Here is a 25518-nt window from a genome sequence, read left to right on the forward strand (position 1 = left end):
CCTGCCTCATTCCTTCTGGGGACAAGATAGAAATTGCTATACAAGTCTGCTGGTTGCTCTTTAGGAGCTGCTATGGTTTGAATATTTGTCTGTGGTCAAAACTCATGTTGAGGGCTGGCCCGTGGCTCACTCGGGAGAGTGCAGTGCTGATAACACCAAGGCCACAGGTTTGGATCCTATATAGGGATGGCCGATTGGCTCACTGGCTGAGCGTGGTGCTGACAACACTAAGCCAAGGGTTGAGGTCCCCTTACCGGTCATCTTTAAAAAAAAAAAACAAACAAAACTCATGTTGAAACTGAAGTCTTAGTGTAGCAGTATTGAGAAGTGGGGCCTTCAGGGGGTGATCAGAGCATGAGGCCTATGCCCTCATTGATAGATTAATCAGTTCATGGACTGTTGGATTAATGGGTTAATAGGTTAATGGATCATCATGGTGACTTTGTAAGAAGAGGAAGAACGGAGCTAGCACATAAGCACACTTCTGCCCTCTCACCAGGCAATGCCCTGTACCACCTTGGGACTCTGTGCAGAGTCCCCACCAAAAAGGGCCTCACCAGATGTGCCCCCTCGACCTTGGACTTCCCAGCCTCCAAAACTATAAGAAATAAATTTTATTTCTTTATAAATTACCCAGTTTCAGGTATTTTGTTACAAGCAACAAGAAAATGAAATAAGGGCTGGCTGGTTAGTTCACTTGGTTAAAGCTTAGTGCTGATAACACCAATGTCAAGGGTTCAGATCCCCATACTGTCCAGCTGCCAAAAAAAAAAAAAAGGAAAAAGGAAAGAAAACAGACTAAGATGGGGCCCTCTTTCTTTCCTAATATTCACAAGGAGACCATGTTGGCAAACACATATTGCTTTATTTAGTGTTTCTCTGGACTGCAGAAGTGTCAGCAGTGGGCTGAGACCCCCAGAAGGGCACAGAGGCAGCTGGGCAGCCCCCAGACCCTTTGGGGGTGTTGTGGGGGGAAGCAGCAGAAAGAGGTGATGCCCCTGCAGCTCCTCCCAAGGCCAGCTCCTTCCCCAGACTCCCATGCCAGGGAGAGGTCAGAGGCCAATAAAGGCCCTACATCCTTGAATTGGGGCCAAAGTGTATGGGCAGGGTGTTTGTCATCCTAAGGCATGGACTCAGGCAGAAGTGTTCCTCCCATCTGGTGGCCCCCAAGGGTGATTGCTGGTCGGGGGGCCAGATGCACACTTAAGACATGACCCATGTTTCATGGGGCTCCCTGTCCCTGGGAGCGGCAGTGAGGTTGCCATCCTTGTTTTGCCACAACCTGCTATAAGACCTTGGGCAAGACTCTTCTCTTTGGGCCTCTGTGTCCTGCTCTGTAACACCAGAGGGCTGGACAGATAACAGAGTTTTCCAGATTCTCTGGTCTAAGACTTCTTGCCCACTCCAGGACGCCCTCAGACTAGGATGATGATTTTAAAAGGGCATTCTTAAGGAAGGAAAAAAGGGGCAGACAAAGATGGTCTCAGTCCCCAGGTGGAGGTCAGAGTGGGCTACAAAATATGCAGGTGGGCAGGCAGACAGACAAGGTGCCAAAGGAACAAGGAGGAGAAGTGGCCTGGCCAGGGAAGAGGGCACCAGACCAACCTCTCAGCTACATTCCTTGCCCTGTTGGAGTCAGGGAAAACACATCCAGTGTGTCTTGGGGTGGGAAAATGGCTTTTTTAAAAAATAAGTTTCCTATAGAGCATCAAAAAATCTCAGAGAAAACTTCAGCAAAAGTTCCCTTCTCTCAAATATTTGGCATTGACAGTTGGGCTGGCATGGCTTGCTCTAGCCCCAGCTTTCCTATTGCTGTGGCCCAGCCTGGCCCACTCCTGGGGTAGCTCCCTGAACCCCCTGCTCTCTCAAAAGAGGGGTGAGCAGGAGACAGGAGTTTTCAGGTGGGCTTCAAGGTGTCCCTGGGTCCCTGTCTGGAAGCTCGAGTCTTTGGTAACTGGGGAGGGGAGGAGGAAATAAGCAAAGCATTGAGAGTTGGGAGGGGTCCAGTGGGTGCCTTCATCACCGAGAATTCAGCCGTGGGGCTACCTGTGGGGGTACGGGGAGAAGCCCAAGTAGTGAGCAGAAGCAGACAGAGGAGTTCAGAGTGTTTGTATTCACAGGCTAGATATAGGCCTCAGCAGACTGGGGGGCCTAGTGGCTTTGGTCTTGGGTTTGCTCCTCCTCCCGTAGGAATACCTACTGCCCTGGCCAGAGTAGGCCTTTCCCCTCAGTGACTCTAGATCTTCCCCACATCCCCATGCTGCCATCTCTATGACCCTCTGCACATGGAGGTTCAAATGGCCCCTCTCTCTGGCCTTCATGGTGGGCCATGGGATAAGGGGATGATGATATGGTGACCTCCAGACTGAGGCCCATGGGTAAGGTGCTCAGACTCGGCCAAGCACTGCCAAGGAAGGCTGCTGCCACTGGAGACTCCTCCCAGCCCTAGGGCTATCAGTAGGGAAGCAAGGAATTGCCTTCCAGGTCCACTCACCACAGCCAGGTGCCCGTTCTTGGCCTTGGTGATGAGCAGTTCAGAGCCGGGTGTGAAGTCAATAATGCCATCCCTGCCGGGGCCCCCTGCAAATGTGATGCTGGAAGGAAAAGAGTGCGTGAAGCCTTCCCATGTCCTTGTCCTGCCCTGTCCCAAGGCTGCATGGCCCACTCACTACCCAACCCGCCTCACCTGCCCTGGTTGATGTTGATGTTGTTTACGCAGTCAGCGCTGAGAGCTGTCTTGGTCAGTGTCTCAATCACGTGGTCACTCTGCAGCACCACATCCCCCTGGGGGGCCCAGACAGGAGGAGGTTCTTAGGTCCCGCCCAGAGCCAGAGGACTGCCTCCCCCCTCCCCCACCTTCCAATCCCCAAAGGAGCACCTTCTGCTTATTGTCCTCACGCTGCACATGAAGCACAAACAGGCTGTCACTTAGGCTGCTGACGGAGATTCCTGAGGGGGAAAGGCAGAGGTCAGAAATCAAGGGTCAGACAGGGGCCCTCCCTTGCAGCCTTGGACTCTGGCTGACCGGTCAGGTTGGCGTAATGAATCCTCTGCTTGATTTTGGCATCCTCCACGATGAACACGGCACTAGGCGTGAGCAGCAGCTGCCTGGAGCGAGGCTTATAGCCCTTGCGATCATACTTCACTACAGGCACAGCATACTGGAGACAGAGGGCAGAGTGAGGGGCAGGAGAGAGGCTGAAGGGATCCAGGGATAACCTCCTTATCCTCTGCCCATGCCATGACCCCCCCATCTAGGCCTTGGGCAGCAGAATTATTCTGGACTAAAGGCTGCAGGCAGGGTCTTACCTGGATGGGCTCAGAGCCCAGGGCCTGCAGCACTCTGGGGCTGATCTCATCTGCGCCTGCAACCCAGATGGGGAGAGAGAAGTTAGAAGAGGCAGGAGGGAATGGGATGATGATGGAAGGCTGAGTACTAGAAAGCAAGGGCTCACCAAGCCGTGTGCTGATGAAGAGCCTGGGGACGCTCTGGGGGTAATTATCCTTCTTGCCCTTGAAGATCTCACTAGCCACAGCCTTTTGCTGCAGCTGAGGAGACAAGGGAAATCGGGGGAGTGTCATAAGGGAGGGGGAGCATCAACGGGGGGCAGGCCCAGCTTCAGGAACTGAGATAGCTTTCCTCACCTGCTCTCTGTCCCAGCACCAAGAGGCCAAGCCCTGCCACCAACACTCCCATCAACCCCTCCTCTTCCTTACCCCCTACCCCCACCAACCAATGCAGAGAGCTCCTTAGAAGGGTTATGACATCACTGTTAGGTTCCAGGCCTGACTTTGGGAATGTTTCCCCACCCTACCAGGCCCTGGAGCCCCCAAGATTCAGCTCCAGCTTGGGACCTTGTAAGAGGCTGATCGCTAAATACTTAAAGCTACTACAGGTTATCTGAGCTGGGTGGGTACTTTAGCATCATCCATTACTGAGTTGGTAAATACAAGGCACAGCAACCACCAATGTCTGTCTCCATGATCATGGCAGACATTACCAATTTTTTTTTGTAGCTGGCTGGTACGGGGATCTGAACCCAATACCTTGGGGTTATAAGGCTGCACTCTAACCAACTGAGCTAACCAGCCAGCCCAGACTTTACCAATTGGTCAAGGGCTGGCCGGTTGGTTAGCTCAGTTGGTTAGAAAGCAGTGTTGATAAGGGCCGGCCTGTGGCTCACTTGGGAGAGTGTGGTGCTGATAAAACCAAGGCCATGGGTTCGGATCCCTATATAGGGATGGCCAGTTAGCTCACTTGGGAGAGCGTGGTGCGGACAACACCAAGTCAAGGGTTAAGATCCCCTTACCAGTCATCTTTGAAAAAAAAAAAAAAAAAAAAAGAAAGAAAGCAGTGTTGATAACACCAAGGTCAAGAGCTGGATCCTCTTAATAGCCAGCTGTCAAAACAAACAAACAAAAACAACAATAAAAAAAGCAAATACCAATTGATCGGAGTGAAGATGCAGCTTTTTCAGCACGAGGCTCTGGGCAGCCTCTACCAATCAAGTGGAGTTGGCCCACAAGACAAACGTTATTTGCCACCCAAAATCTACTCCAGCCTCTAATTCCTACATGGGGCCCAATAGGGGCTGGGATCCATTTGAGGTCATACAGTAACTCAGGGGTAAGATGCTCCCCAAGGCCAGCATTCTGTAAGTGATTCCTGCTGCTACCTGCCCCCACTGTCTAGTCCTCGCCTGTCTCCTGCTCCCCATACCTGCTGCTTCCACTCTGGGCTGATACTCCGGCAGTATTTCCACACCATATTCTTTATGCACAACTCTCGTAGAAGCTCCGAGGCCTGTGGGGAAGAGCAGAGTCAGAGTACCTAGACAGCCTGGCTCCCTTCCCTCTGAAGACAGCAAACATATGCTCACCACCAGGCCTTTGTGTAAGCAACGCTGCTCAGCCAGACAACACTTCCATTCCTCGTGGCCCAGCTCCCCTTCCCCTCCCTTGGTGAGCCCTCCCTCACTGCTCCTCTAGCCACAGGATAATCAGACCCCTCTGCCAAGCACTTTGATGATCCCTAACTCAGCAGGGAGGGCCCACAGACCTCGCGCAGGGCAGGTGGGGGCGTGGGCCAGGAGGTGTCCAGAACATTCCGGGGCAGCTGCCTCCGCAGGTTCAGCAAAAAAGAGGTACGCACATGGTCCAGGAAGAAGGCATTCTCAGGGCAGCGGGGTGCGTGGCGCAGGATAAAGCCACGGACGAGCCTGGGAGTGGGGGGCTGGTCAGGGTTGGGGTGAGAAACCTGGTGATGGACCCCCATACACACCTTGCTCTGCGGCCCCTTCATGGCACCCCTGCGCTCACCGCCGGATGGTCTGTGCTGCCCACTTCCTCTTGGCTGCCTTCCTCCGGCCCAATGTTCCACGCCACCATGACTGGATGCAGATGGCTGTGGAGATAGCAGATGGCTGACCTCGATCTCCCCACCACATTGGCCCACCCTAATCCCAGACCTTGCCCCTCTTGAAGACCCCTGGGCCCCCAAACCTGATCGCTTCACCCGGAGGAATTTCTGCCGCCAGTGAAAGCCCCTCCAAGCGGCCTGGATCTTCGTGGCTGTGGGTGAGAAAGAAGGTCACGTGGCCAGAGTTCAGGGGGACCAGCTGGGAGCCTGGCACTGTCAGACCTCAATGAGTGGCATAAATGAGGGAGTGGCTGAATGAGTTACCGAGTGAGAGGATAAGTGAGTTAGGAGAGAGGAAAAGAAAGAGAGCAAATTAATGCGGGAATATGCTCAAGGTTTGCATCCAGGGGGCAGGCTGGAGGGCAGGTGTGGGGATGGAGCTAGAAAGAAAGAGGGGTTGCTGAATGTAGGCTAAGTGGGCTTCCTGGAGAAGGAGCCCAAATTCAGTGACTTCATTCCTGCTCCCCAGAACAGACCCCAATGGGACAGGAAGGGTGGGTCTCTCTCTCACCCAGGCTCTGCCGCCGGACCTCCAGGGCATCCTCTGTGGCAAATAGGGTCTTGGGGAAGCGGATGAAGATTTTGGTCCTGGGAGGGCAGCAGTGATCAGCTTCTGGTTGCCATCCCCATCCCCCCCCAGACCTCAGGTGTGGGCACCACTCACCTGCCCATCTTGTACTCTTCTGGCTTGTAGCCAAGGTGTCTGACCAGCACAGCCACTCCATCCTGGGGCCGTCCTGCCCACATGGGCCATGTCTCTGGGCACAGTGATTTGTACCTGGGGACAGGAGCACCAGGAATACACCCAGGCCCCACCCCAGCCAGCGCCCTTCTCTGGGCCCAAACCAGCTTTCCCTGGGCACCAGCTCCTGCTAACTTGCTCACAGCTCAAAGAAGGCTGGAGGTCACTCTGTTACTGCCTCCATTTTAAAGATGAGGAAACCAAAGTATTCTCCTCTGCCTAAGGCCAAGGGCCTAGAAAGTAGCAGAGATAGAATTCATACTCTGATTGACTTCCCAGACCCCTAACTCAGAACAACCACAAAACTGCTCTGTGCCCTCTGAGCTCCTTGGAAACTGTCCTCCTCCTAGGCTTGTTACCATCTGCCTCTGGTGATGGGCATGTGGATGCATGCCTCATATACCCCTGAGCAGGTGCTGCAAGAGGGCAGGGCCTACAGGGAGCCTGCTGTTCTCTCTGCCAGGCCTGCAGCAGGGAGGGGTCCCTAGTGTGGGCCCACAGCAGCTCAGAGCCTCAGCGTCCTTATCTCTAAAATGGGGGCTGATAGGGCTGGCTGTTTAGCACAGTTGGTTAGAGTGTGGTGTTGATACAACAAGGTCCAGGGTTCGGATCCCCCTACCTGCCAGCTGCCACACACCACCCCCCACACCCCACAACCCCCCCCCCACACAGAGACACACCAAACTAAATAAAATAAAATGTGTCTGAGAATCTATGTACTCCCTCATGAGACTTAAAGGACTCCTATCCTCCTGTCCCCTTCCCCAGCGGTGAGCTGGGCCCTGCCCCCACCTCTGCAAGAAAGCTTCGTATTTGCGGCGGTAGGCAAAGCCTGCTCTGCGAACGCGCAGGTTCTCCATGAGCCCCAGGTATTTCACCTGGTGCCGGATCAGCACCTCGTCAAAGCGGCCTGGGGAGGGGTAATGGGGTGGTCAGTGGGCTTGCGCTGACAGATGGCCCGTCGCCCCTGCAGCCCCATTGGGCGGGAGGAGTCTACCCGGCTGTTTGGCGTCATTAGGTTTGATGCAGCGGATGTAGGCGGGCTCCTTGGACTTCAGGATCTCTACCAGCTGCAGGAGGCTCATCTTGAACTGGGTGGCGACCTGGTGTCAAGGGGGAAAGGGAGGTTGGCCGGAGCTGGGCTGAGGCCGCAGACCCCTGCAGAGCCCCCATTCCCCAAAGCTGTTGACCCATGCAGCAGTAGCCCGCCTCCGCCTCCACTTGGCCCCTACTTCCTCACACCATCTCTCCCTCCCGATAGAGCAAGGGCCAGGTTCCACCCCATATCCCCCATGCTGGGCAGGAGACCTCAGTTTAGGAACCTCACCCAGCCTAAAAATCCTGCTCAGGTCTCCAGACAATCTTCATCCTACAATCCTACATCTCCCTTTAGCAACCGCTCTTTTTCTTTCTAAAACTTCAGGGCTACATTCCTAAACAATGTATCCTACATCTATGCCCTCAACCGTTATCGTTAACCCTGCTCTACAGGGCCTTCAAGATGTCAGGCCTGTGAGAGCTGCAGAATCCTTAGCAAAGATGTGCAATCCCTCTGGTCCATTAGTAACAGGCTGTATGCTGGGGAATTCTGGGAGCACCACAAAGTAACAAGTAATTCAGTCTGTGGGGTGGAGGGCATCAAGAAAGGCCTTCTCTAAATGGCCCTTCAGTGAGGTTTAAAGGATAAGTAGGGGGCTGGCCGATTAGCTCAGCTGCTTAGAGCATAGTGTTATAACACCAAGGTCAAGGGTTCAGCCAGCTGCCAAAAAAAAGAAAGAGAAAGAAAATCAAAAAGGGTAAGTAGGAGATGGCTGAAAGGAAGAGAGGAGAGAAAAACATTCCAGGCAGAGGGACAGCCTGAGCAAAGGCTTGCAGTACACAGGGACCTACAAGCAGTGCAAGGATCCAGATGGGGAGTTAAAAAGTGTGGCTAGAGAGGCAGACAGAGGCAGTACTGTGGGCGAGTCACATTGAGGACACTGAGTTTTATCCTGAGGGAAACAGGGAGCCAATGAGGAATTTGGAGTGAGGGAGCAACAGAAACAGGTTTGCACTATGGAATATCTCAGCAGATATGAAGAGGATGGGTCACTAGGGGCAGATGAGAAGCCAAGAAACCAGGAAGGAGGCTGGCTGGCTAAGAGGAGAGATAACAAGGACCGACCTGGAGTGGTGGTTATGAGGAAGAGACTGAGCGGAAGAGGTTGAGAAGCATTCAGCGATAGAAACAGGCAAGAGGCAATGACTGGATGAGAGAGATGGGGGAGAGTTTAGAACCAGGGATGATGCTCAGGTTCGTGGCTGGGGGGACTGGGTAGAGTGTGATCCTTGTCCTGAGTTAGGGACACAGAAGGAGCAAGCCAGGGGACTGGGCAACCAAAGGTCCATTCATTACAAACCAGTGGAGCCTGGGGTACCCAGGGACCACTTGGTTACATGAATCTGTGGCTTGCTGGAGGGGCCCAGGCAGAAGTGGGTGTACAGGCAACTTCAGTGGGGAGATACTGAGGCCAGGAAGATAAGGGTGCTCAGGGAGAGGGTGAGGAGAACAGAAGCAGAGGGCAGGGTCCCAGGGAGCCAGACCCTGGGCAACACGATGCCTCCATGCCCTCCCTGGAAGCATGTCTCAGTCTTCAGCACTGTGGCTTCTATGTCCCTACTGACCTCACTCCTCCTGGGGCCACCCTGACCTTCCCCTTGCCAAGCCCAACAGCTGTACCTCTGTCCTCAACTCATGGGAGCTCTCCCTGCATCTGGCACCTCTGGCCACACCTTCCTTTCCCAGACCCTCTCCTCAATGATATCGCTCTCCTGCCAAGCTCCTGGTCTGTTTTGGACTCTCTGTGTGTCTGTGTTGGGCCCTTTTCCTGCCTACAGTGCCCTCCCATAGGACCATCTGACAAGCACGTACTCATTCCCAAGTTATCACAAATGCTTCCTCCTCCAGGGAGCCTTCCCTGACCCCTTCGCCCCTTCTACTCCCTCAGCAATTTGCTGCTGCTGCTTCTAAGTTTCCAAAGCACCTGTGCACATTTCTGTGACGGTACCTTTTCATTTTTGCATCCTCAGTGCTCAGCAATGTCTGCTACAAATGTCTGCTAAGTAGGTGAACCCATGCATGTGCCCACACAGAGACAGGTGTACACATGGATTCCCCTACAGACACAGGCATACACACAGGGGCCCACATTAGAGGCAGGTGGACACACAGGCACACACATGGAAGTAGGCAAAGAGCACCTATGGGCAGTCCCCTACAGACACACACAGATGTACACACAGGCACCAACAAATACACATGCACACTCCAACTCCCAGGCTCATGCACTCATCCATGCTCAGGCACACACACACGCCCCCTTGGGTCCCAAGCCTCTGCACCGTCTCTGGCCGCTTCTTGTCACTGAGCTCGCTCTGGTCGAAGCACTGGCCCATAATGGAATTCTTTGAGCTGCACATGGTCTGTGAGGGCAGAGTAGGAAGTGAGGATGGGAGCAGGTAGGACAGATTCCTGAGCAGAGGTGCATAAAGAGCTGTAGGCTCCCTCACATCCCACCCCGAGCCCTCCCCTGTGTTCTCCTTACCTCCTTCAGGTTCCGGAAAAGAAGGTCATTGTTTTTATCCAGAAACCCTAAGAGAGGAGAGCAGATGTGGGGTGAGGGAGAGCCCTGTTCCCTGCCCCTGTGGGGACGCAGCCCTGGGATCCTCACCAGTCACACTGTAGGTCACCTCCCCAGCATAGTGCAGAAGGCGGAACTCCCCGCGGCCCAGAGATTTCCTGGTCCGCTGGTCAGCCAGCTTGTGCCTGGGGGTGACAGGGAGAGAGAGCTACAGACTTTTTTTTTTTAAAAGAAGACCGGTAAGGGGATCTCAACCCTTGGCTTGGTGTTGTCAGCACCACGCTCAGCCAGTGAGCAAACCGGCCATCCCTATATAGGATCCGAATCCGTGGCCTTGGTGTTATCAGCACCGCACTCTACCGAGTGGGCCACGGGCTGGCCTATTTTTTTTTTTTTTGAAAGAAATATGACTTTGTTCTTCTGTAATTAAACTGAAAATGTATTTTGAATCTTCCTTCTGCTGGGCTAGGTGGACAAAATTAAATCTGAGACAACTCTTTGTCACCGTATGGTAGGCAGAATAATGGTTCCCCAAAGATGTCCACGTCCTAATGCCCAGAATCTGTAAATATGTTTCCTTGCATGGCAAAAGGGACTTTGAAGATGCGATTAAGTTAAAGATTCTGTGACGGAGAGATTATCCTGGATGATCCAGGTGGGCCCAGGGTAATCACAAGTGTCTTTATAAGTGAGAGAGGGAGAAAGGAAAGTATCAGATGATGTGACAGTAGAAGCAGAGGTCAGAGTTAGACTGGAAAACGCTCCACTGCTGGCCTTGAAGACGGAGGAAGGGGCATGAGCCAAGGAATGCAGGAGACTTGTTGAAGCTGGAAAAAGCAAAGGAACAGATTCTCCCCTAGAGCTTCCAGAAGGAACGCTGCCTTGATGACATCTTGAGATTAGCCTAGTAGAACCCATTTTAGACTTGACCTCCAGAACTGTAAGATAATATATTTGTGTTGTTTTAAGCCACTAAATTTGTGGTAATTTGTTACAGCAGCAATAGGTAACTAATTATCACCCCATGCCCACTTTCCTGGCAGTGGTAGCTAAATTCTGGATCAGGAGGCAATGGGGATACAGAGAGGCCATAGAGTACAGGGACTCAACAGAGACCGCCTGGATTCAAAACTCAGCACAGTCACCTGCTTAGCGTGTACCCTTAGTGAGGTTATGTAGCTTTTCTGTGAGTTAATTTCCTTATCTCCAAATTATAAATAAGAACAGTACCTACCTCATCAGGTTATTGTGAGGATTAAATACATTCACTTAAGTAAAGGGTTTAGAACAGTACCTGGTATGCAGTTAACACTATATAAGTGTAAGCTATTATTGTGGTTATTCTTAATATTATCATCAGATCCTATTCCTTGATTAGTCCATGCTGGCAAACTCTGTTCCTCAGTCATAATCCACGCAAGTTTTTGCCAAGTGATCCCTCACCCCAGGCTGCAGGCTGTCCCTGGCCTGCTTGTATTTTAGTTAATTCTGCTCCAGAATGGGAGCTACAGATTTCTGACCTGAGCCTTGCCTTCTGCCTGCTGATACAACCTTGAGAGCAGGAACCAGCCACCCAGCAAGGAGCAGGCATACTGCAGGGCCATCCCACAACCCACATGCTGTATGGCCAGTGGGCAGGGCCTGCAGCACCCCATGAACAGAGGAGATTTTGTTGAGGCTCAGAGAGGTAGATGGCTGTGCCCAGGGTCACACAATGCAGGAACTGGGACCAAGCTCCAGACTGCTAGGCATGCTGGGTGGAGAGCAACTTCCATTGCCTCTGGCTGCTGCATGACTGCTCAGAAGGTGGTGAGCTGCCCACTCCGTTTTCAGAATGCAATCTGTCCCAGGAGATTACTTAAGTCTTAAGCACCTTTAGCCCATTTTCTACTTTTAAGAACTTATTCCAGGGAACTGGCTGGTTAGCTCACTTGGGAGAGCATGTGCTGATAACACCAAGGTCAAGGGCTCGAATACCCATACCGGCCAGCTGGCAAAAGAAAAAAAAAAAAAGGAAGAACTATTCCAAGCACTAACCAGAGATAGACAAAGATTTCTTTTTTCTTTTTTTTTGGTGGCTGGTTGGTAAGGGGATCCAAACCCGTGACCTTGGTGTTATAAAGGTTCACTCTAACCAACTGAGCTAGCCAGCCCATTTTAAAATTTTTATTTATTTATTCATAATTTTTTTTTTTTTTTTGGCAGCTGGCTGGTTCAGGGATCCAAACCCTTAACATAGGTGTTACAACACTACAGACAAAGATTTAAGGCAGCAAGATGTTTGTGGCAGCCTTGTTGTTCCAGCAGAAACCAGGAGGCTGGCCAGGGGCCCCCAAAGACTGGGTGAGAGCAGTGTAATATCTATGGGTTAGAGTCACTGGAGGAAGTGTTTTGAGGAAAGTTTTCTATTTGATGATACAGGAAAACACTCAGGATATAACGCTATCCTGAGCCTTATACACAATAAGTTCTTGACTATGAAAAAAAAATGTATAGAAAAAGGCAGGAAGGAAATGCCTCAAATTGTTAACAGTGATGACCTCTGGGTGACAGGATTACAAGTGGCTTTTGCACACATCCCAACTTTTCTCTAATGAGCAATATTATTTTTATAATCAGAAACAAGTTTTTAACATACTATTAAGCAAAAAATGCTTAGGGCTTTGGCTTTTGACAGCCCTGGGACTGAGCCCCAGCCCTGCAATCCAGATGTGGGATAATGATAACATTGGGCAAATGACTTCACTTTTTAGGGCCTCAGTAAAATGGAGAAAACACCAAGAACACCTCCCTAAAGGGTCACCATATGTTGAGATGATGTGCGCAAAACACTCTGGACAGAGCTGGGACAGAGGTGCTTGTTTCTGTTTCTATCCCTCTCCACTTTAGGGGATTCCTTAAATAAAAAGCAATTTCCAAATAAGGAAGCTAAAAAAATTTCAGCAAGTTTCATTCTCAAAAAAGAATAAGAAAAAAGCCATGCTACTAGCTTCTTTCTTTCTAGATGCACCATGAGCTGTGGCTTTGGGCAATTGTCCTTAACTGGTACCTGCTCCAGACTTCTCCTGGGTGCTGGTGGTTTAGGATGGTGGAGGGACCCCCAACCTGCCACAGGCTCTGCCCCAAGTGCACCCTTGCCCCCAAGCAGCCCTGCAGACCACACTCACGTCAGGAAGTGGGGATGGTGCTTGATTGTGTCCTCCAGCTTCTCCAGGAAGGTCAGATCCGTGGCCTCCCCAGGGCGCAGACATTCCTCATCCTGGGGGGTGTGGCACAGAGTAAGGGGTGTATCAGGAGAGGGATGAGAGGGTACAGAAGATTCCAGGGCACCGTGCAGGAGGCACAGACACAGGGGAAAGGGGAAGATCACGGGGAGCCACCCAGAGAGAGCTTCTAGACAGGGCCAGTACCTCACCTCACCCTCCACACAACAGCCCTGTCCTGTCCCTGCTTAGCCCCAAATGCTAGCCCTCTGTGGACCAGCCTGGAGAGAAAGGGGAAGGAAAGGGGGTGAAGTCCTCCCACCCAGCCCACAACATGGGGCCTTGGAGGAGCAGAGGACTCACCAAAATGGAGATGATGCCCTTGAACTTCTCCTCCACCAGGTCACAGATGATCTTATTGTTAAAATACTGGACAGGTTCCCACTGAGGGGTAAAGGGGTATAGAGGGGAAGGAAGGCTTCATCAAGGGTTCTAGCACCCTCTCCCCAGGAGGCCCACTCCTGAGCTTCCTGTGGCACATGGGGCACCCACAGGTGTGCACGTACCGCGATGCCCTCGGCCTCATACTCCTCTTGTTCTGACTTGAGTGTGAGCTCGATGAAAAGCTGCTGCAGCTTCTCGTTGCAGTAATTGATGCAGAATTGCTCAAAGCTGGGGGGGAAATAGAAGCGCCCACAGTAGCTCAAGGGAGACACAGGACCACAAGGCCCCTAAGGACGAGGCCCCTAAGCAGCTAATGTAAGAAACAAAGAGCAGGGAAAAAAAAAAGAAAGAAAAGGAAGGAAAGGAAGGGAAGGAAGGGAAGGAAGAAAGGGAGAGAGGGAGGGAGGGAGGGAGGGAAGGAAGGAAGGAAGGAAGGAAGGAAGGAAGGAAAGGAAGAAAGAAACACAGAGCATGACCCAGACTGGCTGGGGGAGTGATTGGGCAGGAAAGAGGGAGGGAGGCAGGGGGACAGAGAAGAGGGACCAGTACGGGAGGAGAGACAGGCAGGGGTTAAGGTTGGTGCTGACCTGTTATGCTGAAACACTTCAAAGCCATAAATGTCCAGGAGCCCAAGAACTGTGGTGCTCCGCCAGCTGGGGCTCTCGGTGTCCTAGGGCCAGTCATGCAACCAAGAGCATGGGTTCCAGTGTTTGCCAACCCCGAGCTCCCAGCCCCAGGCTTCCCTGGAACACCCACCCTGCCTGCCTTGGAAACAGTGTAGAAGCAGCCCTCACCTTGGATGCCAGTGACCTGTTGATCTTCCCGACAAGCCAGGTAAAAGTGCGACTGTATATAGCCTTGGCAAGAGCGTCTCGCGCATACGCAGCCTGTTCCAGGTTCAGCGGGCTCAGGAGCTGTCGGTGGAGGGTGAGACAAGGAGATGAAAGCCACAGACTCCCTCCCCTCCTACCTCCCCTTCAGGCTCAGGCAGACAACCAGGAATCTTTGACCATCCTGCCCTCCCAGCTGAGCCTGGGGGTTGGGGAGTGGTGGTGGTAGGACACCAGGGGAGGACAGAGTGGCCACACCAGAGGGAAGGAGGCTTCATTCCTGGAGGTGCGAGTCTCGGTTCCAGCCTGATTCTGTCATGCTTTTCCTGTGTGACCTTAGGCAGGTCACTGTGCCTCTCTGAGCCACCTGCCTATGTCCCTCCAGCACTGCTGAGAGGACCAGCTGAGTGGACCAGGTGAAGGGAGAATGATGCCTTGGAACACCTGCACCCCCACAACTCCTGAGGCAAGGGCTTGGCCTCACCTCTTCTCCCTTGGCGATGATCTTCCTGTGTGTCAGGGCCTCCCGCAACGTTGAGCCTTCCACGCCAAGGAGCTGCCAAGGGTTGGGGTGTGGGCAGCGTGGTGAGGGTACACTCCCCTTCGCCCCAGCTGCCCCAACCCTCACCTTCTGCCCACCCCACTCACCCGGGTCAGATACTTGAGCTGGTTTTCAGTGGTGACTTGGGCATTGCTCTCCTCATCGGCAGCAAAGTGGATGTTGCCCAAATGCAAGACGCTGGCCACGATGCTCAGCAGGTCCTGGGGGAGCAGGCAGGGGATAGGTTGGGGTTATAGGGGCGTGAGGCAGAGAGCCCCACGAGGGCAACTGATAGCCGGTCACAGGGAGCAGGGAATAGGTGGTAAAGCATTTGAGAATGGAAGGGGGCTAGAAGTGGAAATGGGTTTTAAAAGTAGAAGGTGAAACACCAAGGTCAAGGGTTCAGATCCTTGTGCTGGCCAGTTGTCAGGGAAAAGAAAGGAGGTGATTTTGCCAGTGTGACAGGGGAAAGTGAGGGTACCCAGAAGAGGCCTCACCTCTACTTCATCCTCAGTGAAGTCGATGACTGTCAGAGCCTTCCTGACGACTTTCCAGTCACTCTTGTCATTGATGGAGGAGACTTTGGCACACTGGCCCTAGAGGAAGGGCACAGCAGGGTTGCCAGCCCTGGCACCATGCCCCCTGGTGGCACTTGCCCTGCCTGCCAGCCACTCACCTTCACCAGGTACAGGTAGCTCTGAGGGTTCCGTTCCAAGCCCAGCCTGCGCAGCGTCTCCTCCTCACCCCCCTCAAGCAGCTGGTAGAAGATGTGGAAGTTCCGCTCCCCATGATTCTGGTGCACCACTCGGGACTTCTCCAGGAGGTAACTAAGGATGTGGCCACCCACGGGGGAACCCTGTGGACAGCGCCGGGCATGGGGACTGGTCATGGGGACTGGGGAATACAGTCCATCTTATCGTCCCTACCCTATACTCCTGGGCTTTGGAATCAGCCAGACCTGGGCTCTAATGTCAGCTCTACCACTAGCTGTGTGGGCTCAGGCATGTCCTTCCCATTGGCCTCAGTTTCTTCATCTAAGAAATGGGGAGATTTAACCCCATCTACTCAGCACCTACACTTGGATGCCTGACAGGCATCTCGAATTCAACAGGCTTGAAATTGTACTCCTAACCTCCCCCTCCTCAAACTATCTCCTGCTAGTGTTTTCCCATCTTGGTCAATGGCAACTCAGTCTTTCTAGTTGTTCAGGACAAAAAGTATGCAGTCCTCCTGGAAGCCTCTTTTTCTTCCGTACCTTACATCCAGTCAGACAACCAATCCTGTTGCTTTAACCTTCAAAACATTCAGAATCCACCCACTGCCACCTCATTGAGCCATTGTCATCTGTCACCTACATTACTACATTAGCCTCCTAACCAGTTTCCCTGCTTGGACTGATTCCCCTACCACTTATTTCCAACAAAGTAGCCAGAATGATCTTTGTAGAAGGAAAGTTGTGTCATGACACATTTCTGTTCAAAGCCCCCCTTCCACTGAGTTTAAAAACAAATTTCTCACAAAGACCCAAAAGGGCCTGCATCATCTGGCCTTCCCTACTGTTCCTTGGCCCCTTGCTGTCTTCTCTGGCCACCCCGTCCTCCTTGCTGTCCTTGAATGCACCAAAAACCGTCCTACCTCAAGGCCTTTGCACTGGCTATTCCCGCTGCCTGGACTCTGTGCCCCAGGTATCTGCACAGCTTGCTCCCCCATCTCTGTCAAGCCTTTACTAAAATGTCACCTTTTCAGTGAGGCCTATCCTATCTGCCTTATTAGAATTGTAACTGCCTTCCACCCTTACCTCATTTTATTTTCTGCCATGGCACTTGCCACCTAAATTATTTTTTTATTTACTGTCTATTGCCCCAGGAGGCAGGATTTTGGTCTGTTTTGTTTCACTGATGTACCACCAGCACCTGGAACAGTGTCTGGCACATAGTAGCTGCTCAATAAATATTGAGCCTACTGAATGGAAATCCCACTCCCTGCCCTGGCACACCCACAGGTACCTTGAAGTCAAACTGCACATCCATGTACTTCCCAAACCTGCTGGAGTTATCGTTCCGGAGGGTCTTGGCATTTCCAAAGGCCTAGGAGTGGATGGGGGTGTGAGGGATGCCTGGCATTCTCTCCCTGCCTCTCCCTCCCTTCATGTGCTGCTGTCTCCTCACCTCTAGCACGGGATTGCTCTGCAGCAGCCGGTCCCGTACAGCGCCCCCCCGCTCAGGGGCTGGGCAGGTCTCTGCATAAAACTGTAGCAGCCTCTTGGTGGCCTCTGTCTTGCCTGCCCCGCTCTCTCCTGAGATCATCACCGCGTGGTCCCGGCGTTCCGTGCGTAGTGCCCGGTACACAGTGTCGGCCACGGCAAACCTGGGACAGAGGCTCGTCAGGGGGTGGGGAGCCAAGTGGCCAAAGGTGGTGGAGTACCACACATAGGACTGAAGGGGCCACTGCCATATCTGGTTGGAGTTTACTTATGGTGAGAGTCATGTATAAAACCTTGAAGATGGGGGTTGGGGGTCCCTCATGGATGTCGATCAAGGGAGATCCTTAACAGTTGAGATGGGTGTCACTTTCAGATGGAGGATTGAGAGGATCACTCACAGGTGGGGGTGTTGGTGGTCATTCAGGTGAAGGTTATGGTCACTCACAGGAAGGGCTGGGAGGTCCTTATAGGCGGGGGAAGTGGTCACTAAGGTTGGGGGATCATGTCCAGGTACGGTTGGGGGATCATGTCCAGGTACGGTTGGGGGATAAATCATGGGTGTGAGTTGGGGTAGGGGCTCGTGGTCCCAAAAGATAGAATTGAGAGATTCATCTCTGGTGGGGATTGGGGTCACTCTGGGATAAGAGATTATGGAATTCCTCACAGATGTGAATAGTGACTCACCCAAGTGGGAGGTCAGGGATCATTTTAGAGTGAAGGTTGGGTGGGATCATCTCAGATGGAGATGGGGGAGTCACTCCTGGAGGGATTGGGGATCACTCACAGGTGGGGTGGCACTTCATAGAAGCTGACACCACGGTAACGTTCCATGTGCTGCCGGCTATAAATCTGTAGGTCCCGGTAGGGGTTGACAGAGACCAGGACGGGGCCAATGTAGGTCTGTGGGTAGGGGGAGGAAGGTCAGAAGTTTGCCCCAGAGGCCTTTGGCACCTCCCTCAGCCCTGTGTCCGTTTCTCCCAGTACCCCCACCCATCTCCCCACTTGGGCCTCACGTAAATGAGGTTCTCTCGGAACCGCCGCCGCAGGTTCTCGATGAAGGCTGCTTCACTGGTGAAGTTCTCCAGCAGCACAAAATCCTGTACCCCCACCCGGTCACGGGCGGTCAGTGCACTCTCCATGGTCACCCGTACCCCGTCACTGCCCAGGGCCTGCAGGGAATGGGCCACAGGAGAAGGTCAGAGCCAGCAGGGTAAGGTAAGATCATTTTTCCTCCACTTACGTCTGCAGGACTGAGAGGGAAAGCAGGGTCATGTGTATGTGGTGCCCAGACATGAGATACAGAACATGCTGGGTGCTGGGGGCCTGGGTCCCAGGATGTTGGCATATGGAACACCAAGGAGGACATGGCACACAGAAGAGATCACATGGGGCTTGTGGACACCGCAGCACACAGGACCCACACGACATGGCAGCAAAGCCACAGGATCCAGAGAGGTGCTGGTTTTGTGTGGAGAAGAGGGTGGTTATGAGAAGGAACTCCTTGGAATAGCAGAAAGAATGCTCTGTTGACCTTGGACAAATCCCCTTCTCTCTCTGGGTTGCTTCCTCCTCAAGGAGGAGGAGTTGAGTTAGAACAGGTGACCTCAGGTCCCTTAGCTCTGAGCCACGTGTGATAGGTGCTTTGGAGGACAAATTGCTCAGAATGAATTCTGCAGGCAGGGTGGGGCCATGTCTCTCACCCCCACCCACTAAAATCTCCAGAGGTAGAGTGTCTAGGGACCAAGCAAGAGGCCACCCGCAGGCCCTAGAGTACCTCCCACTGCAGCTAGGCTCAACACCCACTCCCGAAGGGGATGGCCCCCTCACAGCTGCTGGGCACCCCACGCCTCCTCCACTGAGCGTCCCGAGAAGTCTCAAGGGGTGGGGGTTTTACCACGGAAAGCCCAGCTGCTCTGGGTCTCGCCGTAAGGTGGGGAGTCGCACAGACACTCACTCCATCCCCAGGGCTGAAATCCCTCTTCAAAGAGGGTCTGGGGGCTCTAAAAAATTGACGTCAAGAGTGTCAAGGGTGAGAGAAGAGCAAGGTGGTGGTGAGGTGGATGAAGATCCCAAAGAGGCCACCAGATCTCTTCAGCCCGCCGACGGTCCAGCTGTCTGGGCCAGGGCACCCCTGCGGGCCGGGGCCTGCCTCTCCCAGGCCTGTCTCTCACCGACCCCCTCCAATCCCGCCCAGAAGCAGCTGCCAAATCCGGCCGCAGTCCCCGCCCCTTGCCCTCGGGTGAAGGGTCTCTGTGTTCTCAGCCGTCCCCAGGAGCTACTCGTCCGGCCCCGGGTCCGAGCGTCCCGCGGCCCTCCCCGCCTCGGCCTCCTCCCCCTGTAACTTTCCGGGACATTTTTCCACCCGAAATTCCTGGGCCGAGCTCGCTTCCTGGCGGGGCCGAGGCGGCGCCGGGAGGCAGGGAGGGACGCCAGGACCCCTGCCCCGCCCGCTCCCCCCGCTCACCGACGCCCGGTAGCGCATCCTGCCCGGCCGGCCTGGCGCCCGCTCCGCTGCCCGCGCTCTCGGTGCTGGGCTCGGCGGCGGCGGCGGCGGCGGCGTCAGCGAGGGAGGGGCCGGCCCGCCCCCCGCACCGCCCCTCCACTCCACAGGCCCCAGAGGCGCGGGACTGTCCCCCAACCCCCGGGCCCGGACTCCGGGGTCCCTCCCCAGCTGGTGGGGGTGGGGTAGGGGCCAAGGGGGACCTCGAAACCGGGGTGGGGGTGAACGGAGGGGGGGAGGGGGCGGGGCTCCCCACACTGCCCGGGCTCCGCCTGAGTCAGGTTTTCCAGGAGGGACGTCTCTAGTTCCCGGGTGGGGCCCGGAACCCGCGCGGCTGCCGCGTCTATATGGACCCGGAACTCACTTCCGGGCTCGTGTCTACACTACGCGGCCAGGCCAGGCGCAGGACAAGGGCTAAGGCTCGTTGGTCCCGGAGGAAGCAGGATTTCCACGCCCCCCCACCTCGAATCCCGGGAAAGTTAAAAATAGAATGAAATGTCCAAATACGGCCTGCCGGCGCGCCCAGGCGGGCGGAGTTTGGGTGCGGGACGCTCCATCACCATACACACTTTGGGGGGCGGGCCCCGAGTCTTCCAGCCCAGGGAAGATTTCCTTAGGTCCCTAGTCAGCATGGAGCACACGCCCCAGGGACAGTGACGGCCACATGGCACCCTTGTAAAGCGACACCTACGGAGGTCTGTTTCCCATTTGGGAAATCCACATCCGACCTCCAGCATTTGGGGTCGACACCCTTGTCCCCCATCCCAAATACCCCACGGGGCCTCTGTGCCCCAGGGACTCCCCCCTTCTCTCTCTCCTGTGGAGGGGGCCTTCCTCTTTGTCCCTCTGGATCCCTCCACACCTTCTGCCCAAGACCCCTCCCGCTCCTCAAACCGGCCCCCCGCAGCCCACCCTCGCTGGGCTGTCCAGGCAGCAGCCCCCCTCCGGTCTGAGGGGCCACCTCTCCCTCAGATCCCCTGCTGGTGGGAATGGTGGTGGCTTAGTGCCTGCAAAAGGCTGGGCTCTTTCTCACTAGCGTATGACCATGAGCAAGTCACTTAACTTCTCGGAGCCCGTTCATCCTTAACATGAGGCTGATTCCCTCCTAGAAGGGTTGTTGGGTAGCCCGAGGTAAAGCGCCAGGACAGCTCGCAGCCCCTCAGTAAACACCACTACCTCGCTCCCTTCCTTCACTCTGCCAGACACTCATTCCACACGTGCCATGCTTGGGGGCAGACCTAGTGAGAGCCAGGCCCAGGCCAGACGGCTCGCACTTCTCCTCCAGTGGGAAAAGCCCCTCCCAGCTTTACCTGCCCCCCACCTGACAGATGAGGAAGCTGAGGCACGCAACCGCGGACACTGACTCGTCCTGGGGGAGGGGGGAGGCGGAGCGGGGACCCAAAGCCTCAGCTGGCCCCACCCTCGGATCCGGGCTCCCTGGGGAGGCGCTGAGGCTGCGGCAGGTGCGGGCTCATTACTTCAAGAACAACAGCCCGGCCCGAGCCGCGGCCCGGGGGACCCTGTAGGGGAAGGGGGCGCCAGCTGGGAGATGGGGCTCTCTGGAGGAGGGGGAAAGGGACTGGGTGGCGCAGCGCGCAGCTGGGAGATGGGTGGGAACCGGGGTGTGGGTGTTAAACGCCACCGGCAGAGGCGGGCTCAGGGAGGGAGGGGGCGCCCTCCGCAGTGACCCCAGGTTTAAAATCCAGAAGGAGCGGGGAGGTGACTCAGCCTCCACCCACGCAGAAGTGGGCAGTGCCTTAGAAGCCTAGGGACAGAGAGCCGAGAGAGCCCCCACCACAAGTTCGGCGCTCTCTCCATTCCCTGCGGTGGGGGGACCCGGCTGCGACTCCCGCTGTCCGGGGCCGGAGAGCGAGGCGGAGCTTCGCGGCCGCAGTGCCCGCCCCGCCGCGCCCCGCCGCGCCCCGCCCCGCCGCGTCAAGCGGGTGGAATGAGGGGAATCCGCGTGCGGAGGGGTCCGGACGGCTCCCCCCCATCCCGGGACACGCCGTCGCATTCCCGGGATGCCCGCTGGCGCCCCCGCAGCCACCGCCCGGCGGCGGAAGGAGGGGGCGTCTCCGCCGTCCGGCAGGCCCGAGGGCCGGCCACAGCTCCCGGCAACCTTCTCTGGACGGAAGCGCCATTCCGGAGCGGGAGTAGGGAGGCGGGGAACCGAGGGTGTGAGAGACGCCGCGACTAGGGCTGCAGCGCCCGGCGCTTCCTGCATTCTGACCGCTTTCTTGTTATTCCCTTCAGTGCCCCCAGCGTAAGCCATGACGTCTGCACGAGTATTACCACTCCATTTTAGAAGGGGAAACTGAGTCTGGGCAGGTGAAGTGACTTTGTCAATGTCTCAGGACTAGCAAAAGGAGGAGTGGGATTGGAACCCGGGGACCCTAACACTCACTATTTCTGCAGGGCTGCCCTGAGCTTTCAGCATTTCTGTACAGGTTAACAGGGCTACCTGCCAGGCTGTGATTTTTCTCAGTGACTTAGTACAGGCCCCTGTCTGTGTTGTGTGATTCTGTGGACATGTAAGCCTTAGGGGTCGCAGCTGGGGAGCAGACCACAGTCTTTGGGGCTCCCAGCATGGCCCTGGGCCTAGCTGCTGGCTGCAGGATGGGGTGCAGCCATGGACCCTGAGTGCTCAAGGACTCCTTTCCCAAGGCTGCCTCTGGGTCTCCTCCCACCTGGGGAGGGGTTTACTGGAACCACAGGGGGTGGGGCAGGTCCAGCAGACCTGGGTCATCTAGTGTCCCTTAGCTAGTGTGGGCCAGGTGCCTCCAAGCCTGACCTCTGGGGAAGTGGGGGGCAGTGGGAGACCTCAACTAGTCCTCTAGCCCAGGGCCACACAGGTCTGAAGGAGGTGCTCTGGGAAACCCCAGACTGCTACTATAAACTGATTTCCACTAGGCAGCCTTACTGCCTCTTGGGGCAGGGGAAAGACAGCCACAGCCTATGCTACTGGCAGTGCAGTGCTGGGCACAGACCTGGCACTCAACTTACATTTATATACAAATCTTAGATCTGGGCCTAGGCTGCCCCACCCAGGACTGTTCCACACTTCAGGGAACTATTGTGAGGGGTAAGGGGAGGAGAAGGTAGGGACTTGGGGCTGTACACTCTAGTTCAAGAACCATGGGCCTATGGCCTGCCAGACACCTCTGCCTGGAGGTCCAGCAAAAGTAAACGGAGTACATTTACCCCTAACCTATCCTTGTTCAAATGTCCTTTATGTAGAGAGGAGGGTGGCACTTCCAGCTGGTCATCACCACCTGGGATTAAGAGGCCTCCCTCCACTCCTCACACCAACCAGTCACCACTTGCTAAAACCTCCCCTCTGCTCCTGCATCACTGATCCTTTCCTGGACAGAGACAGCAGCCTCCTAACTGGCCTCCCTGCCTGCCTCCTACCAATCTATTTCCCCACAGCAACACGTGTTATTTGCAAATGCAAATCAAATCAATTAACATCTCACGTAATAGACTCAAGGTTTATAGGGCACCCTCCATGTGCCAGGCACATGATTCACATCCACTATTTCCTGTCAGGCCCCTGCAAATGGTCTCACTGTCCTCAGTTTACCCCACTGCTCCTGCATTCCCCACTGCACAGGTGGCCCTCTCCAGTCCCTTCTCTCCCCACGCCTTCCCTAACACCTACCACACACAGCTAGGAGAGCCACTTGCACCCTGCCACCAGCCACCAGCCACACGTGGCTTTCTAAGCTTTTGTGCCTTTGCACCTGCAGCTTTCTCAGCCAAGCACACTCTCAGTCCCCACCTCGCTGACTCAGTCATCCTTGGAGACTGAGTCCAGGTATCACCACCTCCAGAACTCCTTCCTGACTCTCCCCAACACACAGTACCCTCCTTATCGCACTGAGCACTGATCTCTTGTTTCTTTGTCAGTCTCTCCCAGGAGACTGCTCCCACCACGGGCCTGCACCCAGCTAGGCACACAGTCGGGGCTCAATAACTGGCTGGTGGACACCTGGGTGAATGAATGAATCTCACAGCCCGGGAGTGTGAGCAGGAGGCCGGAGCGTGCCAGGAGTTGAATACGGCCGTGGGCCAGCCATTCATTCTCTCATTCACCGCTGAGCCCCTCACGAGCCACACTTACATGAGCGGAGGCACGCCGGAGCCACTGGTGCGGCTGGACCCCAGGGGCGGAGAACGGGAAGGGGCGGGGCTCAGGCGGCTTCTCCGGAACCCAGAGGCATAGCAGGGCTGCGGAAGGGGCCCAAAGGACGCTCAGGGTACCTGGGCTCCGCGACCCAAGCCTCTCTTCCCCGTCCTCAGGGTATCCGCAATTAATCTAAGTCCCCACCATGCTCGGTCCCAGCACCTCCGGGTCCTGGAAAACCTCACGGGCCGGGCTGGCTGATCCTCAGCTCCAGCGATCACCGGCCGGCGACCCCCGCCTCCCGCACCGTAGCTCCGAGCCGGGCTCGGCCACCTGCCCTTTTCTCCAACCCACCCGCCAGCGGGAGCGTCCCGGAGCCACGCGGCCGCTGCCCGCCCGCCCCGCGCCCGTGCCCCGCATACCCACCGGCTCGGCTCTTCGGGTGCGCGGGCGGGGGCTGGGCTGGGCGGCGTGGCCCGCTCGGGAGTCGGCGGCCCCGGCACGCTCTCCCCGCCCAGGCCCAGCCAGGGGCCGGACCGCCGCCTGTCGTCATCCCGGGCAGGGCCCAGACCCGGGCGCGCGCGCGCGCGTTCTCTCCGGCCCCGCCCTGTCCCAACCGGCCCAGGCCCTGGCCCCAGCCCGCCTTCGCCGATACTGGGTGCCGCACACTCCTCAACTGGCTCCCGGGATGAGGCACATGGCAGTCACACACACACATTCGCGCGCGCACACCTTCCTCCAGCCAAAGACCCGACCCACACACTGCAGCGCTGGGTGGGTGGGTGTGTCTCATGGAGTTCTCCCCCTATGCATCCCCAGAGCAAACCAGACCCTCCACTGCGTGCCAGGCCGAGGTAGTTCTTCCCCATTTCTAACTACCTCTCTTCCTCCACCCACCTCCCCGGCCACGCTATTGCTCTGAGTCGGATAGTCCCAGTCTCGCGGGCCATATGGGAAAAGAGAGGCATTAACCGAGCATGTGCTATGCGCCTGGAGGTCTGCATGCACTAGTCCTCTGTCCTTAGAGCAGCCCTGTCACCTGCTTGTTACACCCAGTTCATAGCCCAGACCACTGAAGTCCAGGGAGCTGGAGCAGAGACTCAAACCCAGACTTCTGCTTTGAAGAATCCTGCTTCTAGTTGCCCTTAAACCCTTACCCCTTCCTTCCTCCTACCTCTTCTTGTCCAATCGGTTCCTGCCCCACCATGGATCAGGAACCCCTCCCCACCACCGCCATTCTTCACTTCTCTCTGGAGGGTTTGCTTGAAAGGGGGTTGCCAGTGTCTACCTGCGGAGACACTGCCATCCTTCCTCCCAGCCCAGAGCATCCCAGCTTACAAGCTTGCAGGACTTGTGGGGATGAACCACGCGGATGATCTCCCCGGTGGGTATCAGCTCCACTTGCAGTGCCATTCCGCCTGTAGAGAGCCAGTGTGCTGAGCACTGAGCACTGGGACCTCTGAGCGAAAGCTGCCTGCCCACCCACTGGCTCCGGCCGATCCAGGAACCAGGAATCTATGGGCTAACGCCGAGATGGCCACTTGGTTTTGCTTCAACTCCAGCCCCAGGGGATGTGACCGGTCCAGCTCCTCAGGACACAGCTGGAGCAGTCCAGGTCTGATTGGGAGGCCTCTTGGCCCAGAGGGTTGGGGCAGGAAGAGGAGGGGCTGAGGGATGGAGGAAATGCTTGTTGTCCCAGGTAACCAGAGTAACTGATGCAGTCACCCATGGGGGACCCTGGACTCCAGGTCAAAGAGTAGGAGGCCTTTCCCCGGAGCAGCTCTATGACTAGGTCTCTCCCACCGCCCACTCTCTCGTATCAGCAGAGGAGCCCAAACCAGAGAGCACATTCTCTCCTAAGCCAACAGGATCCCACAATAGGCACTGCCC

The 25518-nt window shown here is 55.5% G+C and overlaps 1 protein-coding gene across 5 annotated transcripts; it reads right to left on the bottom strand.

Annotated features, from left to right (window-relative positions):
- Positions 1-845: 845 nt before the first annotated feature.
- Positions 846-25204, bottom strand: MYO1C (myosin IC). 5 transcript variants are annotated; one of them, XM_063109001.1, is made up of 33 exons: positions 24055-24176; positions 23626-23732; positions 18016-18171; positions 17787-17902; positions 16968-17166; positions 16806-16886; positions 15476-15655; positions 15297-15395; positions 14907-15020; positions 14743-14814; positions 14223-14342; positions 14016-14098; positions 13551-13656; positions 13348-13428; positions 12949-13040; positions 9872-9966; positions 9746-9792; positions 9543-9623; positions 7159-7264; positions 6954-7071; positions 6084-6197; positions 5931-6007; positions 5503-5571; positions 5320-5404; positions 5060-5219; positions 4721-4804; positions 3456-3549; positions 3310-3365; positions 3026-3161; positions 2879-2949; positions 2687-2784; positions 2495-2594; positions 846-2046 (listed from the first exon to the last, which is right to left on the bottom strand). In XM_063109001.1, exons 3-33 carry the CDS (start codon positions 18139-18141, stop codon positions 2020-2022), a joined length of 3087 nt encoding a protein of 1028 aa, XP_062965071.1. In that variant the 5' UTR covers positions 18142-18171; positions 23626-23732; positions 24055-24176; the 3' UTR covers positions 846-2019. The 5 variants fall into 5 exon arrangements, with proteins under 5 accessions (XP_062965071.1, XP_062965068.1, XP_062965072.1 ...); XM_063108998.1 differs by lacking the exons at positions 23626-23732; positions 24055-24176 and adding an exon at positions 24967-25204; XM_063109002.1 differs by lacking the exon at positions 23626-23732.
- Positions 25205-25518: the final 314 nt, after the last annotated feature.

The sequence above is a fragment of the Cynocephalus volans genome, chromosome 10 (assembly GCF_027409185.1).
Source record: "Cynocephalus volans isolate mCynVol1 chromosome 10, mCynVol1.pri, whole genome shotgun sequence".
In the NCBI taxonomy this organism is placed as follows: domain Eukaryota; kingdom Metazoa; phylum Chordata; class Mammalia; order Dermoptera; family Cynocephalidae; genus Cynocephalus; species Cynocephalus volans.

Coding starts and splice junctions, on each gene's coding strand:
- MYO1C (XM_063108998.1), bottom strand. CDS start 25,041: ATGGCACTGCAAGTGGAGCTGATACCCACCGGGGAGATCATCCGCGTG. Junction 4,805..5,059: donor CCCCACCTGCCCTGCGCGAG/GTCTGTGGGCCC, acceptor TCTTCCCCACAG/GCCTCGGAGCTTCTACGAGA. Junction 2,047..2,494: donor AGAACGGGCACCTGGCTGTG/GTGAGTGGACCT, acceptor GTACCCCCACAG/GTAGCCCCACGGCTGAATTC.